Raw genomic sequence first — 21,794 nt, 5'->3', positions numbered from 1 at the left:
TTCCCTGTTATCCACTCATGGAAATATACATGTTTGTTGGTGACTGTCAAATTCCTACTGTAAAAAGGAAAATAAAAAAGGAGTAATGCATGAACAATAGCTATATTTTTTTGTGTTTTTTAGCTATAGACCACTAATTTAAAATTTCTGAATTTCAGAGTTCAGAGATCATAACAAATTGTACATGTGGGAGAGAAAGCAGCATGATATTATATTCTTAGAACTACTTTATCTAAAGAATATTTAAAGAAATAGAGAAGAATTAAAGGGAAACACAAAGACCATTTTTGGAAAGCTTCAATAGACTTATTGGGTTAAAAGAGTGTAAAGTTAGAAGAAAAAAAGAAAGGATTCTAGGGATTTTTGTTTTTGTCTCTAAGGAAAATTACTATCAAAAGAATCAGAAGCAGTGAGGAAAATTAAAGATATTCCATAGCTTTATGAACTGTATAAGTCTCAGATGTATTTGTTTTCTTAAAAATACCATCTAGTTGTGTATTGGAGCCTATAAAGAAATATGTTTCAAAGACTTTGTGCTACATGGATTTCTATAATCTTTTGGTGTTACCCTCTTATTCTAAGATGGACACAGGAGCCAGCTTCATAGATGTGGGAGAAAGAATAGTATAGCAGGAAAAGTGATCAGATTTGGAGTTAGAAAAAATCTGAGCTTGAGTCTTTTGAGGTCTTCACTAACTATAAATTAGACCATATTTCTAAGGTACTTACTTCCTAGTCTAAAACCTAGTTCTGAGACTATGAAAGGGAAGGAAGTCGCCACTTAAAAATCCATTATGTAGAGAGGGTAGTCTTGGAGAACTAGGAAACCAACTCAACAAAGTATTGTCTGTGTTAAGAGGGGAACGGTAAAGAGATAAGGGAGACCAACACCAACTACTCAGTGGTCAAAAAGAGCAGAATTCTTTTAAGGAACTGTCACTTTGTAAACGTGTCCTTGCTAATCTTTTGAAGTTCCAAGGTTGGACACATATACCAGTGACTCAAGAGATTTGTTGTATTTTTCCTAATCAGAGTTGCAATGAGTTAAGAAATAGATGAAAAAAAGGAATATAATTAGGACTGCGCAGCGGGTCCTGTGTGTGTGTGTGTGACTTTGGGAGGAAAACATTTTATTTAACAGGTATTACATTTACATTTTAGAGCAAAGACTGGAGAAAGAATGGAAACAGTATTCAGAATTGGAGTTAGAAAAATCTGGGCTTGAATCTCCCAGTTCTCACTAACTACAAGCCTGACGGTTCTATGGCAATTCCTTATCTAAAACTTCTGAAACTGACAGTTCCTTACAAGGATTCAGCTTTTTTCAAGCACGATATAGTGTTGATCTTTCCACCCTTCCTTTTTAAAACACACAAAAGCAAGAGGTGGGGTCAACTTTGTAAAATATATATGCATTGTAGAGGGTACTATGAAATTCTGATACATAAACACAATGCATCTAGTGGTATATATGTATATATGCATACATGTATGTATATATGCCATATCCCATTATTTCTCTTCCCTCCCCCTCTTCAGACATAAAAACGGAATATTTTACATACTCTCATACTCGTCTTAAGAGAAGGATGCAGAGATATATAAATACAAATATATTTTTATAACTACTTCGATATAATAGATTATTTTTGTAATCCTTGCATTAAATTTCATGCATTTAAAAACATTAATCTGTAAAGGGGGGGTTCATAGCTTTCAAGATTGTTCCAGAGATCCAGGACGTTAGAACTCCTAGCCCCGCTGGGAAGCGCAGGGAAACTTCGAGGACTTTGCCTGGAGGTCGCCCTATTTTCCCTCCCCATTTTCCCACACTTGCCAGTCCGGCGGGAAGCCTCCTTCCCCTATGCAGGCTGGATTTCTAAATGGGGGTTCTAGGAAGGGGGAAGAGGGAAGGGCGCGGGCCGACGGGAGCCAGGGAGGACAGCTTCCTCCACGCAGCCACTTCCCTCCACTACTCCGCCCCCCCACCATCCCATCCCCCGTCCCTCCGTCCCCGCCGTCTCCTAGCCCAGATTGATTGGTGGGGGCCGCAGTCCCCTTCCGGGATGCAGGCGGAAGTCGGTTAAATTTGAATCTTCGGGGCCGTTGGTCGGGGTTCAGATCGGGGTTCTCGCGGCTACCTGAGGAGAAAGAGAAGGAAAGGGATGGAAAAAATAGGAATTGTCGCTGCCGGGCCCTGTGGAGGTCTCCAGGCAGCTTCCTCGGTGAGTCTCGAGAAACGAGTTCCGGACATTGTTTTTGCCTGGGCTTCGGGGGCCTCCAGTGTAACCGAATGATATTGTCACTGTTTACGCTGGTCAGCTCCAAGGATGCTTGGGGACGGAAAGTGGGGGTGGGATGGGTGTTGGAGGTGGGGGGTGCTAGAAGGATCTTGTACAGAGTTGTCCCTCACCGCAAGTTGTGGATAGGGGAAATGGAAGGCCTTCCTTTTGGGGGGAGTGGAAGGGGTGGGGAGAGTAAGCTCCTGGGCATCGGATGGGTGGTACCAGTGGGCTGCTCTTTGTCCTCTGTCTTAAACCTCGGCGTGCTCGTGTCTGGGGCTTTGCAATTTGTAGAATGCAATTTCAACATCAACAGTCTGAATTTACAACAATCCATTTCTTTCTAGAAACTTGCTAGTGTTTCCTAGGAGATTAGTTGAAATCCATGTCAGGGAATGTAAATCCCATTCCATAAGTAGGGCTCTACTTGGTCGCTGCTAGTTCTGCTTTGTTGTTGTAGTTGTTGTTGATTTGTTTTGGGTTTCGTTTTGTCTTTTTAAAGTGAAAAATTCAGGAAAATGCAGAATGGAAGATTAGGGTTGGAACTACCTCATGTAATCCTTTCTCTCATTCCTCTCCTGTTGTTTGGAACAGTCTCTGGAAAAATTCCTATACAAAAAATCATGATGACTTCTAGCCTTAAGTTGTAGGTCCGGGGATAGAGTGCTAAGGGAGTGTCTATTCTTTAAAATCTTTGGGGGATTTAGACTGAAATTTGAGTATCCTTTGGTCTAGCAGAATCTCATTAAAAAAAAAAAAACACACACACACACATTAACATTTTTCCTTACCGCAAAAAATCCTACTCCTTTACTTTATTTAAATTACATACGGGTGCCTTTGGGCTGAAATGAGATCTGCCCCAAGTTTCGGAGGTCTTTGTTGTTTGATAATAGGGAACTAAACAAACAGAACCGCAGCCCTGCCTTTTCACCTTCTGTCCTGTTATTGAAATCGGGAATTTTAATCACACGCACACTGTTGTCTAGAATTAAATTTTTTAAATCATGTTTGACAATCCTGAGTTTTCAGAACTCTAGCTTATTACAAAACAAGTGTCTTTTAGCTCAATATAAATTAAATTTTAAAGATCGTACATCTTGCAGCAATGAAAACTGCCAAGTGAATATGAAGTAGCTTTTATCAGGACAGTATTTTTTAGTTCAACGTAATGATTAGCACAATGTGGACATTAAAACATTTACTGCAAACAACCAATAATGTTAATTAACTAGCACAAAAAGATAGCTTCTCTGTCATTTTACTCAGTTCTCAGGGGTAATGCCAACTTCAGCATTAGCAAGAAGAACATATTAAAATGGAAGGTTTGGGATTCACTTAATTTTGGTACTTTCCAAAGATTTATTGTAAGCAAAGAAAAACTCAGGAAACAAACTCCATGGGTGAATGCTGGTCAGTACCTGCTTTGGGCATTAAGAAGTTTAATGATTTTTTAGGGCCAGAGGCTAGACTTGAAACTTGGGTCTTACTGACTTCCAGCTTCTATCCATTAAATCATACTTCCCTCATAAGAAAACATAATAGAACCTACCTGTTTCATTGATGACTGGACAAAGCCCACCACTTCAATATTTCACAATAGATGGTAATGCTTTACTTGAGTGCTTTGGATGAATGAGTTAGAAATAGAAAGTTTTATATTCTCCATCCATTTTGATGATTATAGGAATGACCTTAACATTGGTTGTTACCCTCATTCCCTTGCCGAGAAGGCACCTCTGCTCAGAAAAGCCCTAATTCACTTCAAAAGTTAAGCATAATTTACAGAGGACCCTTTCATGGTCATTTCTAATCCCTCACCCATTATCTTCTATTTGTTTTGTATATATTTTATACTTGCTAATGTATATGTATTATCTCCCTCCTTGGAAGGAAAGCTCCTTGAGGCTCAGGTTGTTGAATTTGTATCATCTCAATTTTTTTGTGTCTGCTACTTTGCAGACACTTAATGAAAGTATTTTGGTTGGTTGAAAGGAAATGGGGATTTGGAGCTGGAAGAGCTTTTAGTGATCATCTATTTCAGCCTCCTGTTATGGAATCACTGAGACTTAGAAAGATTAATTTATTTCACAAGGGTTACAAAGTTAGTAAATGGGGAGATTTCACTTTGGGTCTTTTGGATTTCAGTCTGGTGCTTTTTCCTCTACTATTTGACTTTTATCAGTTCATCAGTATAGGCAATATTATATATAGAAAACATACTGTTCCATTTAGTAAACACTTATTCTCTGTGCAGGTATGCTAAGCTAGACATTTTTGTATTTCCCTGTACAAAATTTAAGATATTGTTCTGGACCTCATAGTGCTTACTGTTTAATAGAAATACACTACCAACAGAAAACATGTATTACTTATAAAGTGCATTGAGCAGTTGAAAAACAAATTGCTATACTAAGATTTAAAAGGAAATGGGGAGAGTGTTCAAATTAGAGAAAGTATTGTAGATGGATTTTTTTAACATTTGGTTGGGAATTTTAAAAGTTGGGTTGGAATTCAGTAGATGAAGGTGAATTCTTAGTATTTCTTATACCATAAAGTTAAAGTATAATAAGAATTTGTGGCATGAGAGATGCTAGAGATTAGGATTATAGAATTAGAACTACCGTGTTTTCCCGATAATAAGACACTGTCTTATTATAATTTTTTGGGACAGAAAAACACCAGAGGGCTTATTTTCAGGGGAAGGCTTATTTTAATGAACATTGACAGCAATTTTAATAAACAGGTAAATGTGAACAAAAAAAAGTGCCTATATTCAATAATGATCATGTCATCTTCTTCAACAACATCGTCATAAGTGTCCATACCTTGAATTCTGTCCTGGATGTCTTGCGCCTCTATTTCCTTTAGAAGAAGTGGACCCAATCTGTCATGTCCAGCAATATAGCTCTCTTTAAATGAACGTGTCTTATCCAGGTAACTTGCTCGTAGTGCCTTGGCGACACAGCTGTCAGTAACTTTATCCCATGACTTCTTCACCCAAGTCAACGACTTCTTGCAGACAGGGCCTCCAGTGTAACCGAATGATATTGTCACTGTTTACGCTGGTCAGCTCCAAGGATGCTTGGGGACGGAAAGTGGGGGTGGGATGGGTGTTGGAGGTGGGGGGTGCTAGAAGGATCTTGTACAGAGTTGTCCCCACCGCAAGTTGTGGATAGGGGAAATGGAAGGCCTTCCTTTTGGGGGGAGTGGAGGGGGTGGGGAGAGTAAGCTCCTGGGCATCGGATGGGTGGTACCAGTGGGCTGCTCTTTGTCCTCTGTCTTAAACCTCGGCGTGCTCGTGTCTGGGGCTTTGCAATTTGTAGAATGCAATTTCAACATCAACAGTCTGAATTTACAACAATCCATTTCTTTCTAGAAACTTGCTAGTGTTTCCTAGGAGATTAGTTGAAATCCATGTCAGGGAATGTAAATCCCATTCCATAAGTAGGGCTCTACTTAGTCGCTGCTAGTTCTGCTTTGTTGTTGTAGTTGTTGTTGATTTGTTTTGGGTTTCGTTTTGTCTTTTTAAAGTGAAAAATTCAGGAAAATGCAGAATGGAAGATTAGGGTTGGAACTACCTCATGTAATCCTTCTTTCTCTCATTCCTCTCCTGTTGTTTGGAACAGTCTCTGGAAAAATTCCTATACAAAAAATCATGATGACTTCTAGCCTTAAGTTGTAGGTCCGGGGATAGAGTGCTAAGGGAGTGTCTATTCTTTAAAATCTTTGGGGGATTTAGACTGAAATTTGAGTATCCTTTGGTCTAGCAGAATCTCATTTAAAAAAAAAAAAAACACACACACACACATTAACATTTTTCCTTACCGCAAAAAATCCTACTCCTTTACTTTATTTAAATTACATACGGGTGCCTTTGGGCTGAAATGAGATCTGCCCCAAGTTTCGGAGGTCTTTGTTGTTTGATAATAGGGAACTAAACAAACAGAACCGCAGCCCTGCCTTTTCACCTTCTGTCCTGTTATTGAAATCGGGAATTTTAATCACACGCACACTGTTGTCTAGAATTAAATTTTTTTAATCATGTTTGACAATCCTGAGTTTTCAGAACTCTAGCTTATTACAAAACAAGTGTCTTTTAGCTCAATATAAATTAAATTTTAAAGATCGTACATCTTGCAGCAATGAAAACTGCCAAGTGAATATGAAGTAGCTTTTATCAGGACAGTATTTTTTAGCTCAACGTAATGATTAGCACAATGTGGACATTAAAACATTTAGTGCAAACAACCAATAATGTTAATTAACTAGCACAAAAAGATAGCTTCTCTGTCATTTTACTCAGTTCTCAGGGGTAATGCCAACTTCAGCATTAGCAAGAAGAACATATTAAAATGGAAGGTTTGGGATTCACTTAATTTTGGTACTTTCCAAAGATTTATTGTAAGCAAAGAAAAACTCAGGAAACAAACTCCATGGGTGAATGCTGGTCAGTACCTGCTTTGGGCATTAAGAAGTTTAATGATTTTTTAGGGCCAGAGGCTAGACTTGAAACTTGGGTCTTACTGACTTCCAGCTTCTATCCATTAAATCATACTTCCCTCATAAGAAAACATAATAGAACCTACCTGTTTCATTGATGACTGGACAAAGCCCACCACTTCAATATTTCACAATAGATGGTAATGCTTTACTTGAGTGCTTTGGATGAATGAGTTAGAAATAGAAAGTTTTATATTCTCCATCCATTTTGATGATTATAGGAATGACCTTAACATTGGTTGTTACCCTCATTCCCTTGCCGAGAAGGCACCTCTGCTCAGAAAAGCCCTAATTCACTTCAAAAGTTAAGCATAATTTACAGAGGACCCTTTCATGGTCATTTCTAATCCCTCACCCATTATCTTCTATTTGTTTTGTATATATTTTATACTTGCTAATGTATATGTATTATCTCCCTCCTTGGAAGGAAAGCTCCTTGAGGCTCAGGTTGTTGAATTTGTATCATCTCAATTTTTTTGTGTCTGCTACTTTGCAGACACTTAATGAAAGTATTTTGGTTGGTTGAAAGGAAATGGGGATTTGGAGCTGGAAGAGCTTTTAGTGATCATCTATTTCAGCCTCCTTTTATGGAATCACTGAGACTTAGAAAGATTAATTTATTTCACAAGGGTTACAAAGTTAGTAAATGGGGAGATTTCACTTTGGGTCTTTTGGATTTCAGTCTGATGCTTTTTCCTCTACTATTTGACTTTTATCAGTTCATCAGTATAGGCAATATTATATATAGAAAACATACTGTTCCATTTAGTAAACACTTATTCTCTGTGCAGGTATGCTAAGCTAGACATTTTTGTATTTCCCTGTACAAAATTTAAGATATTGTTCTGGACCTCATAGTGCTTACTGTTTAATAGAAATACACTACCAACAGAAAACATGTATTACTTATGAAGTGCATTGAGCAGTTGAAAAACAAATTGCTATACTAAGATTTAAAAGGAAATGGGGAGAGTGTTCAAATTAGAGAAAGTATTGTAGATGGATTTTTTTAACATTTAGTTGGGAATTTTAAAAGTTGGGTTGGAATTCAGTAGATGAAGGTGAATTCTTAGTATTTCTTATACCATAAAGTTAAAGTATAATAAGAATTTGTGGCATGAGAGATGCTAGAGATTAGGATTATAGAATTAGAACTACCGTGTTTTCCCGATAATAAGACACTGTCTTATTATAATTTTTTTGGACAGAAAAACACCAGAGGGCTTATTTTCAGGGGAAGGCTTATTTTAATGAACATTGACAGCAATTTTAATAAACAGGTAAATTTGAACCAAAAAAAGTGCCTTTATTCAATAATGATCATGTCATCTTCTTCAACAACATCGTCATAAGCGTCCATACCCTGAATTCCGTCCTGGATGTCTTGCGCCTCTATTTCCTTCAGAAGAAGTGGACCCAATCTGTCATGTCCAGCAATATAACTCTCTTTAAATGAACGTGTCTTGTCCAGGTAACTTGCCCGTAGTGCCTTGGCGACACAGCTGTCAGTAACTTTATCCCATGACTTCTTCACCCAAGTCACGACTTCTTCACCCAAGTCACGACTTCTTGCAGACAGGGCTTCACAAAGTTTCCACGCTGATTTCTTTCCATTCTATTTTCAATGTAGTCATTGATTCCATGTGCAAATGGTCCTTGAATGGCTTGTTTATTGCAAAATCAAGGGTCTGGAGATAGGCAGTCATTTGTGCAGGAATCATTACTTGATCTATTCTCTGCAAGGAAGTTCTTCATTTCTTTAGTGCGGTGAGTGCTGGCTGAGTTCTTTTATCCTCCATGATGCCCCCTGAGTTCTTTTATCCTCCATCATGGCCCTTTTATCCTCCATCATGCCCCCTCACTCCCACTTACATACCCGGTTTTTATGTTATCCTGTCTCAGCTCTCTTCCGCAGCACTGCTCTCAATGGCACCAGCAAGCAAATCACTGGGGAAGAACAGGATGACACGCTCACCGCTGCAGCTCTGATAGGATGCAGCTCGGAGTGCGTTTCACGGTGGGAGACGATGGTGCATACAGAGGGAAGCGTAATGTAGCATATAGCGCAGGGGATCACCTTCACTACAGTAGCAATCGCAATAGGGCTTATTTTCGGGGGAGGGCTTATTTTAGAGGAATCTTACACAGTAAGGGGAGGGCTTATTTTCGGGATAGGTCTTATTATCGGGGAAACACGGTAGTAGGAATCTCAAGCGATGACCACCTAGACCAATCCTTATGTTGTACCATGGGGAGGAGGAAAATGGCTCAGAGAGAGTATGACTTGTTTTTCTTCAGAACCAGTGCCTTTTTCTATTTCATCACTTCGTGTCTTTTAATTCAGTTTGTCTGGAACACAGACTACTTAGAAGGTAATAATATGAGAATAAGGCTAGAAAAGCATAGAGTGGTATCAAATTGTGAATGATAATCAGTGGCAGGCAGAAGTACTAGTTTATTGCAAACCATTGAAGTTTTTTTGTTTTGTTTTTAGCAAAAAAACCAATATGACCTGATTTATATGAGGCAGCTAGGTGGCTAGTAGATAGATGCCAGACCTGGAATCAGGAAGAGCTGAGTTCAAATCTGGCCTCAGACATATGACTTGGGGTATGTAACTCTATTTGCCTTTATTTCCTTGTCTGTAAAATGAATTGGAGAAGGAAATGGCAAATCACTTCAATATTTTCCCCAAGAAAACTCTAATTGTGATTACAAAGAGCTGATCAGACAAGACTAAAATTATTGAACAACAACAAATCTCTAAGAAAGCTGATTCTGGAAGCACCATGGTGCTCTTGTATGAGGAGGGCAGAATGGAAGTAGCAGTAGTTTATTTTGATAGTTGGTAAGGTGTAATGCTGCCCTTGGATAATGTAGTTGGAAGAGATGTGAAATGGATTGACAAGATTTGATTATTGATTAAATATGGGAAGTGAATAAGAAGAATGGACAAAAAGTTACCAAAGGTTATAAACATGAGACAGAAGCTGATGACACAAAGAGAGAAACAGTATCAGAATGAAAAGCCTTTTTAGGGAACAAAACAATTAGGGTTCTGATATGTTTAATTTCTGCAGCTGAGACATTTAAGTGGAGTTGTTTTGTAGACAACTGGTGGAGTGGTTCTGGTTTTCAGAAGAGCTATTAAGTGGAAGAAATAAATTGTCATCATCTTCATACAGGTAGCGGTTGAAGCTGTGAGTAAACAAATTATTATCTAGGGAGGGAGTGAACATTAGGAAAAGACATCAAGAAACTTGGGAAATATTCATATTAAAAGGTTGACAAAGGGGTGAGCAAATTAAGAAAATTCATTCAACATTTGAGCTAAAATTGTCCAGTTGTTTTCTGTATGTGACATTTTGTATTTTTCTTGCCTTTGAACAGGTTGTACCCTGTACTCCTTTTAAACCTTGGCTTCTGGGGGCAGCTAAGTGGTGCAGTGGATAGAGCATTAGCCCTGAAGTCAGGAGGACCTGAATTCAAAATCTGATTTCAGACACTTAACACTTACTGAATGTGTGATCCTGGGCAAGTTACAGACCCCAGTTGTCTCAGCAAAAAACAAAAACAAAAACCCTTAGCTTTTTAGATATACTAGTGTCCCTTAAAATCCAGCTCAGGTGCAACGTCCCATACAAGGTATTTGCTGAACCCCCACTGTTGTCATTAGTGCTCCTGCCCCTTCTGAAATCACTTTGTATATACTATGTTACTTCTATTTGTATGTGTTTTATTTCCTTTAATAGAATTTTTTCTTCTTGAGGGAAGATACTATGTTGTTTTTGTATCTCATCAGTGGGTCATTAATGTTGAATTGCTGTTATCTCTTAATTTCTAGTTAAGAGGAAGTGGTCAATAGATTATACATATATAGGATGCAAAGCATATTTCTCTTTTAGCTATTGCGCAAAAGAAAACAAGACCAAAGTGGGGAGGGCGGGGAGAAACAAGAATAAAGAGTTTAAAAACTATGCTTTAATATTCATTCAGACTCCATCAATTCTTTATTTGGAGGTGGATAGCATTTTTCATCATAAATCTTTGCATTGTCTTACATCATTGAATTATTGAGTAGCTAAGTCATTCACAGTTGATCATTGTATAACATTGATGTTATTGTATACACTGTTCAGATTCTTCTAACTTTGCATCGGTTCATATAAGTCTTTCCAGGTTTTTCTGAAACCATTCTGCTTGTCATTTCTTATAACACATTAGTTTTCCATCACAATCATATATACAACTTCTTTAGCCATTCCCCATTAATGAACATTTCCTCAAACTCCAATTCTTTGCCACTAACAAAGAGGCTAACATTTTTGTATGTATAAGTTTTTTTCCTTTAAAAAAAATCTGGTGTATAAACTTGGCAGTGGTATTTCTGGATCAAAGGATATGCATAGTAGAATACATTTTAAAATTTTTTCAATAGTATTTTATTTATTTTCCAAATACATGGAAAGATTGTAAGACTTTGTGTTCCAAATTTTTCTCCCTCCCTTTCTTACCCACCAAAATATCAATTAATTTGATATAGTTTAAATATGTTTCCCTCCCTCCCTCCTTCTTTCCTTTCTTCCCTCCCTTCCTCCCAATTGGAGTTAAGTGACTTGCCTAGGGTCACAGCTAATGAATGTTGTGTCTGAAACTGATTTGAATTTTGGGTTTTCTTAATTTCAGGGCCAGTATTCTATCCATTGTGCCATCTAGCTGCCCTTTGCTCATCATTTCTTATAGAACAATAATATTCCTTTACATTCATATATCATTTACCAGTTGATGGGCATCCACTCAATTTCTAGTAAAACACAATTCTTAATGGTCAATAAGTATATATTACTTTGTTTTAGGAATCAAAGACACAAATACAAAGAATAAATAAAACAATCCTTACTTTAAAGGAGCTTGATTTTCTTTATTGCCCTTCTAGTTACTCAGATTCACAGTTTTCATCACCTTTAACTCAAGGTTTTGCCCTAATTATGCCAGTTATAGGTGACAGACTATCCTGAGGGATAGTCCCACCTCTATGAGAATACTGAGATACTAAAGAAAAAGGGGATGCCCCACCAACCTGAAAGAAAATAGATTTTATTGGAGGGAGCTTCCTCACTAAGCCAGTCCTGGGCAACCGAAGTATGTAATTTCCACTTCACCCTCAGGTCAGGTGTTATATAGAAACAAAACAAATAAAGCATAGTATTAGGGGTGTTACATGGTCTCATATGTTTTCCCATGGGATAGTTAGAGCATCTTTTGTTCTTAACATTAAAGTTTATGTTAACTGTGGAGTCATATATCACATTCTCATACTCTGTCTCCCACTTTATATCCCACATATCCCTTCAGTTCTCAATTTTGTGAAGGATTTTAAGAAGAAGAGGCTATTAGCAATTGGGAAAAGTGGAAAATGCTTGTGATCCTGGAGCTATATTTTGAAGGAAGACCAGGATCTGTAAGACATTGAAGAAGAGAAAGTGAGAGATTGTATTTCAGGCATAGAATTCCAGTACAAAAGCACAAATGGAGAAAAATGTGATATGGGAGAAAGAGAGAAAGCTAGTTGAGCTATACTGAATTATAGGGTAAGATATAATGAACAATTAATCTGGATAGATTGGCACTAAAGAATAGGGACTTTCAGGTCCCATGAGCAACAAAATGGTGAACTAGACATTTTTTACAATTCCTACAACTTCTCAAACCTTTTCAAAACAGAAATCGTGTATCAACAATAAGATCAACAAGCTAGGATATTGGTCATTGGCGGGTTGCATAATGAGGGACATAGTTGGGAAGGAATCTTATCCTGGGCCAATATCTTCTCTGATACCTGCAATAAATAACTGGCATTGTTCTAGAAGTGAAGCACAATCGAAAAGGAGAATCCATGGAATAAACCCTATGAAGCCATGGCAGAAAGTATTGAGAGGATCCTAAATAGATATTTTCTCAAAATCGTTGATTGCATGAAGAATATAGAAAAAAGAGAACAGAAAATTATATGAGTCATGAATCAGAGAATGAGGCTCTAGAATAAAGAGGAAGAGAAGATGAATAATGAAAAGAGAAAGAAATATCCATTTTTGAAATTGTTGTAAAGAAATGATGTTTTAAAACTTAAGGAACAGAACTAGCTGAAGAGGGAAGAAAGAAGAAAGAATCTGACTAACAAAAAAAAGAAATGTATAATTATTTGAAAGCAGGAAAGAAAAAGGAACTAATAAATAAAACTATAAAGGGAAAGAAGTATTAAATGAAAAGGGAGGATCATGGATGAAGGGAAGAGAGACAGTAGGAACAGGGCCACATAAAGCAAAGTTATATAAAGGAACATAAATATTGTGTTTTTGCACAAGTGGGAACTTGAAGCTGAAAAACTTTGACAATGACAATGTTAATAGGTCTAGGGTGATAAAGGAATCAGTTGAATGAGAAAAAATCTTTGTATGAGATTTATCTGAAAAGGGGTTTTGATACTTAGGATATATAAATAATCAGTATATTTAATACTAATTAGCCATTCACCAATAAATAGTCAGAGGATATGAACAGACAATTCTTAAAAGAATTGCAAAATATTTACAACCACATAACTCTGAGGTTTCACCTATACACTACAAATTGGCAAAAATAACCAAAAAATTACAATAGTCAATACTGGATTGTGCAAGATAGGCACACTAATATATTGTTAGTAGAGCTATGAAATGGTGCAGTCATTTTGGAAAGGAAATTGAAATTAGATAAAGTGACTAAAATGCATATACCCTTTGAACCAGAGACTCCATTATTGGGCTTATATCCCAAGAAAGTAATAAGAAAGTCCCCATATATTCCAAAATATTTATAGTAGAGCTTTTTGTGTTAGCTTGGAATTAGAAACAAAGAAGATGTCTGTCAACTGGGGAATGATTAGGCAAATTCCATGAAGGAAATGAAATATTAATATATTGTAAGATGTGGTATGTGTGAGATAAATAGAAAGAAAATTGGAAAGATCCTTACAAACTCGTTCAGTTTGAAGTAGGCAGAGACAAGGAAACAATATATACTGTTATGGGCTGGAACTCTGAACTTGAAACAAAGGATTCTTACAAGGTACTAAGTCAGTGGAATTAATGGAGACAATAGTTACCTAATTTAGTTCAGTTCAGTATGATTCATTTAATCCTACAAGAAAATGTTATGGGCCAGAATTTGAAACAAGGTACTAAGTAGAATTGAGGAGACAATGGTTAATGTAGTTTACCATTGATTTAATCCTACAACAAATAATGGTTTCCTAGTGATACAATGATTAGTGTATACTCAGTAAGTAGCATATAAGCCTCAGCCAGGGAGATTCAGAGACAAGTGGACAGAAGGCTGGAGGCTGGAATCTGAAGGCTGGAGCACAAGCCCATGGACTCGGACAGATTCATCCCATCTCACACCACATTGATGGCAGGCTCTCCTCTTTTGTTTCTCCACTGAAGCCAAGACTCCGGAAAGCCTCCAAAGTGAAGGAAATAGGACTTTGAAAGAGATAATAAAGAGGATTTGGACTTTAATACCTGGCTGCACTTGTGGTGATTACTGAACTGAAACGAAGGCTGCCTCCAGAGACCCCAAGAAAACCTCAACAGGGAACATTACATTTTAGAGAGAACATTACAATGTACAATAACTACAATGTAAATAGAATGACACACCAAAAAAATCAAAATTAAATATAACAAAATTTAAAAGATCAAGTGAGACTCAAATGAAGACATATAAGAAGACATCTTTAGCCTACCCTTTCATGAAAGTAGGAAGTTGACATGTTACATATTGAGCATGTTTTTGGATTTTTTCAGTGTATTGATTATACTGACTTTTTCCCCCCGAGGAATATAGGATAATTTTCAGGGGTAATGAGGAGGGATATATATGGAATATTATGGTGATGTAAACATAAAATACTAATAAAAACTTTTTTAAATAAAAAAAAGATATAGGAACTGGCATTTGATTTTAGAGGAGCTAATAGAATTTATTGAGTAGCAAAATGATATGGTTAATCTACATTTAGAGGATGGACTGGAAAGGGAAGAAACTATCAGATAAAAAGTGATGAACATCTAACCTAAGGTGGTGGCTCTATGAATAGAGAAAAAGGGTTCAGACACAAGAGATAGGATATTGAGGGAAACAGATGAAATTCCATAATCATTTATAGAGTATTAGACCTAGCATAATTCTATGACTTCTTCCAGCTCCATTCAGAATTAGTATTAACTAGAGTGAAGAAGGCAGTGGGAATAAGCCAGAGTTATTATTTGACAAGGGATTTGGGAATAAATAGTACAGAGGTTGAATTGGTCAATAAAGTTAAAATTGAGAAAGGATGGAAAGTGAAGTTAAAGTAGGACTTAAAGGCTTGAGAAAGTACTAAGGAGTAGAGGTATTAGAAGTTTTGATATGGGTATGGGTTTAGGAAGGTGAGACTTAGGGAAAGATTGAATGATAGAAAATTATAGTCAAGAATACTAAAGTTTTATTAAGAAAACAATGCTGATGTTCATTGGCACTATCCCAATTCAGTAGCTAAAGAGGAGTGAAAGAGTTCGGCAATAGGGATTTAAAGAGATAGAAGGTTTGGGATGATATATAATGGAGACTGATAGAATTTCAACAAGGATATTGAAATTCTTTAATATAATGGCAGGAGTTGGAAAAGAGAAGAAGATAGTGAACTAAGTGCTGAATTCAGTGTACACAAGGCATCATGATTTGAATTGGGTAGGTAGTTGTGTTTGAACTTAAAAGAGGATAACTTGTTGAGTGATGGTAGCAAAGGGATAAGTCTAAAAATAAGACTGGAGAACACAAAGTATTTCAACTCTCTTTCCAGGGTTAATGTCTGTGGGGACAGAAGGTTAGAAGAAGAGGGGCTATAATAAGTGAAGGTAACAGGCATGGAGAGAATGACCAGGGAACTAATATATATTATGGAGAGATCCAAGTCTCAGTGAGAACAAGAAGATGGAAAGGGAGAATGGAGTGTGAGAGAAAGATCTTTACAAAATAATAATCTTCCTATTTATTGATCTGCTCATTTCTTCTCCAATTAAAAGCTCTGTTGGCTCCTGATTTCATATATGATAAAATAACATAAACTTGACATTTAAAGTCTTTCATAAATTTTTTAAAGCATAGCACTTAAGAATCAGGAGAGACTTGCATTTGAATCCTACTTTTCCAACATTTTCTTAGCTTGTTTAAGGGTAAATGACCTAACTTTTAAAGGTTTTACTTTTTTTATTTATATAACAGAGTTATTGAAGGATTAAATGAGATAATGTTTATAAAGTACTTCCTAAACCTGAAAACTGTATGTAAACTTTATCTATTATTATTACTCTTTATGTGTTCTACTTGATAGCCAAAGTGAAGTACTAATACTTTTTTTACATTTGTGCATTTATTTATGCAAGCTCTCATATTTTTAATGTTATCCCTTTGTATTTGGTTTATTTCTTTCAAAGTCTAAGCTCAGGTGCCATCTGGAATCCACTCAGCTAGAAGTGATCCACACCTTCTTAAAATTCTCTTTTCTCTCTATTGAACTTTACTATGTATTTACCACACTTTAATTTTTAACATAGCTACTTATGTACATATCTTTGATTTTTTGGGGGTGCAGGACTAAGCAGTGGTATTGCTGGTTCAAAGAGCTAGATCATTTTTTTTGGGGGGGGAGGTGTAGTTTCTAATTGTTTTTCAGAAAGGCTGGACTTCTTTACTTATACCGAAAGTTCATGAGTGTATCTGTTTTCCTGTGGCCTTTTTAGCCTTAGTCATTTTTCCTTTTTGTCACTTTTGTAAGTGTGATAGCTACTCAAGAGTTGCTTCAATATTGAAGTATCTAAATATTCATGATTTGGAACATTTTTTCACATAGTTTTTCATGGCTTAGATTTCCTCTTCTGAAAATTTCCCATTCCTGGATATTTTGGCCATTTATTGGTTAAGGATTTTTAATCATATTGGAATCAATTCTCTATATGTTAGAAATTAGACTTTTAGTGAATATTGCTGCAAAAAAATTTTCTGCATTTACCTACTTCTAATTTTAGCTGCACAGATTTTGTGTGTTAAAAAAAAAATCTTCTGTAATCAAAATTGTCCTTTTTACCTTTAATCTCTGTAAGCCCCTCTATTCTTATTTTTCTATATATTTATGTGTTTTTACATATTTATTATACATATGTACATACATAGATATGACTGAATTTTTTTTCTTGCTCCCTTAATTTGTGTCTAAATCATATAGATATTTAGAGTTTATGTTGATATAAAGATATTGTGACATATTGGTCTATACTTAGTTTTTGGCAGACTGCTTTTCAGTTTTCCCAGAAGTTTTTTTTTTTTCTAATGTATTGTGAGTTTTTATTTCAGTAGTTGGGATTGTTAGGTTTATCAAACATTAGGTTACTGTGTTTGTTTCTGTATTTCTGTACCCAGTCTGTTCCACTGATCAACATATTTCTTAACCAGTACCAGATAAATTTGCTTTGTAGCCTAGTTTGAGATCTAATGTTGCTAAGCTCCCTTTTTTCCCTTTGAGATTCTTAATCTTGTATTTTGTTTTGTTTTTTCAAAAGAATTATTTTTCTAGCTCTAAAAAAGTAGTTTGACATAGCACTAAACTATTAGTATGCCCATTTTTATTATATTAGTTAAACTTTCTCATGAGTAACCAATAGATATGTGCATTTAGTGTTGTGCATTTGTATTCACGTAGTACTCTGTATCTTGGCAGGTAGGCTCCCAATAATTTATACATTATACAATTTTTAAAATAGAATTTTTCTAATTCTTCCTGGATTTTGTTGGTAATAGAAACATGTGAGTTTAAATCTTTCAGTTTTGCTCATGTTTACCTAATTAATTTTTTGACTGTCAAGAGTTCTCTAAGTATACCATTCTATTTTATGCAAAAGGAAATAATAATGATTGTATACTTAGGGAACTCTGCTTTGCCAATGCTTATTACCTCATTTGCTCCTCTTGCTTTGTTGCTACAGCTATCGTTTTTAGCACTATATTAAATATTAGTTGTGATATGGGCATTGTTGCTTTACCCCTCATCTTATTGGAAAGGCCTCTAGTTTAAACTTATTTCATATAATTCTAGTTCTTTGTTTTAAAAAGATATTAATTGTATTAAGAACTATTTAAGATTATTTCATTCGCATCCTTTCTGGTGGTTTTTTTTTTTGTTTGTTTTTTAAAGGAATGGACAAAATGGTATTTTGTCAAGCCTTTTCTGCATCTGTTGATATAATCATATTTTTGTTGTTCTTATTATTAATATTGTCAGTTATATTGATAGTGTTCTTAATATATGATGCTAATAAAAATCTATTCTGGTCACAATGTATAATCTTTGTGGTATGTTGTTATAGTCTCCTTATTAATATTTTACTTTAAAATTTTTGCATCAGTATTCATGAGGGATGTTAATGGTGTATAGTTTTCTCTGTTTTGACTTTTTGTGGCTCAGGTATCACAATCGTATTTATGTCATAGAAGGAATATAATAGCAGCCTCCTTTTAAAACAGTTTTTGTTATAGTAGAATTACTTTTTAAATGCTTGAGAGAATTTGTTTATGAAGCAATTTGATTCAGAAGGTTTTTCTTGGGGAAACCATTTTATGACTTGTTTTCATTTCTTTTGCTCAGAAAGCGTTAAGATCTCCATTACTTGTGTTAAAAAAGGTATTTTCTTGGCAAATTTGGTAAAAAACACATTTCACTTAGAAATTCTGTTTTTTTGATTTAAAATTGGATAAAATAATTTGATTTCTAGTAATTTTCATAATTTTGTGTTCATTTGTTGTGAATTCACTTTCTTCATTTTTTGATACTGATAATTTGATTTTTCTTTTAACCAATTAGAGTACTTATTTTTCAGTTTTTCAAAAAAATTGCTTTGTGTTGAGTAATTTTTTTGGGGGGGGAGCTTTAAAATTAAATAACATTGGGTTTTCAGAATTTTTAAAATTAGGAGTTAGTGCCTTAAGGTTTGCAAAAGCGCAATACAGTTATTATATTGTTTCATTCTCACAACAGGTGCTATGATTATTTTCACTTTAGAGAGGAGACTAAAGGTAGACAGGTTATAAATGATTTGCCTATGGTCATGTAACTAGTAAGTGAGGCTGAAGGTTTTTCACTAGATTTTCTGACTCCAAGTACAATGCTCTCTTATCTGTTATACAAGCTATCTCTAGGAAATTTTGTTATTTAATTTTTTTAAATGATGTTGATTTTCTGTTTTTAAATTCGTCTTCTCAACTCCAGATATATCACTCTTATCATGTACTGTATATATCATAAACTATACAATATCATAAAGTGTAGGCATTGCATTCCTAATTCATTGATCTATTCATTCTTTTGTTGATGAAAGCAGGAGGAGAAAAATTTCCCCAAAGGACCATTTTGACTACTTCCAAACATCATATATATTGTCTTTTTGTTGTCATTATCTTTAATAAATTACCATTTCCCATGATTTGTTTTTTGACTTGCCAATTCCTTAGGAGTAATTTATAAAATAAAATTTGATGATAACTTTTGCTTGTTACAACTCCAGAATTTGTCACATTGTCCCACTCCCTTCCCTGCTCTGAGAACTAATATATGACAACACGATTGAAAGAACATAAAAAGGGGGGAAATGAGTAAAACGGTCAACCTGTGAGAAGTTAAGAAATAGTTTGTAATCTCTGTGTATGACTTTTGTTGTTGTTGTTTATTTCATTTCCTATCAGATAGTAAAAATCATTCCATGTTTCTTTGTATTCATGATATTTTTCATTTCTTATAGCACAATGATTTTCCATTACATTCATTTCAGTTGGTTTAGCCATTCCTTAATCAATGGATATCAATTTTGTTTTCAATTCTAATTTAACTTCTTCTTCTTTTTTTTTTTTTTTTTTTTTTTAATCTGAGGCAATTAGGGTTAAGTGACTTGCCCAGAGTCACACAGCTGGGATGTCTTAAGTGTCTGATGTAGATTAAAACTCAGGTCCTCCTGACTTCAGGGCTGATGCTCTATCCATTGTGCCACTTACCTGACCCATTTAACTTCTTTTAGCCTTGGTTTTCTCATCTATAAAATGAGTATAATAATGACATCTATCCACAGTTCTTGTGAAAATCAAATGTGATAATATATGACAAGCACTTTGAAAACATGACAAGCACTTTGAAAACATTATAAAACACGAAAACAGTTATTATTTTGTGGGTATTTTCTTCTTATCAGTGACTTCTTGGAGTCTATGCCTGATAGTGGAATTTCTAAGTCAAAATGTTGAGACATTTTAGTTACTTTATTTGCAAGTGACTATTTGCTTGCTAAATTGGTTGTGTTAATTCACAACTCTGACAACCATGCACTAGTGTGCAGCCTTCTATTGACTTGTCCATATGTATTGGATACCAAAATTTTACCTGAGAAACTTAATAAAAACTTAATAAAAACAGATTAACTTTTCTACTGACTGCTTGTTTCTCCTCATCTACATTGTCTTTGTAGGTGCAGGTAGCTGTTTGCTTTAATATATTTGGTTGCATAGCTTACTTATCGTCTTTATTAATTGTTCACCTGTCTTTATGACTTTAGTTTCTTTCTCTAGCTTATTGTTATTGTTAGCATTTTAAGAAATATATCTCTGTGTGGGTTTTGTTGTTGTTGTTGGTTTTTTGATTTTTTTCTGAGGCAATTGGGATTAAGTGACTTGCCTAGGGTGACATAGCTAGGAAGTATTAAGCATCTGAGTACAGATTTGGACTTGGGTCCTCCTTTCTGTCTTCAGGGCTAGTGCTCTCCACTGTGCTACCTAGCTTCCCCTTGAGAAATATATCAATCAACAACAAGAAGAAGAGTGGACTTTTTTTTTTCATTTACATATTTATTGGGAAAGATTCTGATATATCCCCATTGTATATGACTCTTGCTTTTAATTTTAGATACTCTTTATGCTATTCAAAAAGATCCTTCTGTCTTATACATGTGTGTGTTTAGCATAATCAGCTTTTAATTCTGTTTATCATTTCTCTATTTCTTAACATCTCCTTTTTTGTGCTTGTTTTGATTTTCCTTGTTGACTTTCTAATTTTTAAAAATTACCATTCAGTCCATTAATCTTCTCCTTTTCTATTTTGTTAATATATTTTGGGGGGAATTTTTCTTCTGTGGAATATTTTAGCATCCAGAATTTCTGGTATATTGTTTTATCAATATCATTTTCTTTCACATAATTATTCTTTCTGTGGTTTGTTATTCTGCTTGTTATTTTATATTTTATTGCTAGATCCATTTGGGTTTATATCTTTGTGCTCTGTAAACTGATTACTATTCTTATTTGTAATGTTTTGTGGAAGATGTACTTTCTATTTCTACCTTTTTAAATTTACTTGCTTTATCTCTATGTCCCGATATGGTATATTTTTGTAAAATTTCCACAAAATACATATTCTTTAGCAATCCTATTTAATAGACATCATAAGTCTAATTCTATATTGTTTACCTTTTCCAGATCCGTCCAAACCTGGGAGAGATTGATTAAAGTCTCTTTATGTTATTATGCTCCCATCTATGTCTTAATGTAAGGTATTTTTTTCCTTTATAAATTTGTATGCTAATGCATTTTAAGCATATAAATTCAATATTGATATTGGTTTATTTTCTGTTTCCTTTCAGCATAACATAAGTTCCTGGATTATTTCTTTATGTTGTAATTTTACAAAAATATTATGGCATAATTGAAAGTCCTAATTTTTTTTGGATTTACCTAATAAAATTTTATTCTATTCCCTCATTTTCATTTTGTGTGTCACCTTGCTTTTGGAGTATATTTCTTGGAAGCAATGTGAGGTTTTATGTTCTTTCCAATCCATCATTTTCATTCTTGTTGTATTTGTATCTATTCAAATTTATAGTTAATGCAAATTAC

At 35.1% G+C, this 21,794-nt stretch overlaps 1 protein-coding gene across 1 annotated transcript in view; it reads left to right on the top strand.

Moving 5' to 3' along the window:
* The first annotated feature begins 2,016 nt into the window (after nt 1-2,016).
* G2E3 (G2/M-phase specific E3 ubiquitin protein ligase) overlaps nt 2,017-21,794 on the top strand; it is a 68,622-nt gene continuing 48,844 nt past the window's right edge. The window contains exon 1 of the mRNA XM_051977306.1: nt 2,017-2,225. Within this exon, the coding sequence (XP_051833266.1) occupies nt 2,166-2,225 (60 nt within the window). The 5' untranslated portion in view covers nt 2,017-2,165. The remainder of the gene's footprint in view (nt 2,226-21,794) is intronic.

This window comes from Antechinus flavipes, chromosome 2 (genome assembly GCF_016432865.1).
Source record: "Antechinus flavipes isolate AdamAnt ecotype Samford, QLD, Australia chromosome 2, AdamAnt_v2, whole genome shotgun sequence".
In the NCBI taxonomy this organism is placed as follows: Eukaryota; Metazoa; Chordata; class Mammalia; order Dasyuromorphia; family Dasyuridae; genus Antechinus; species Antechinus flavipes.
This window is presented reverse-complemented; position numbering and strand designations above follow the sequence as displayed.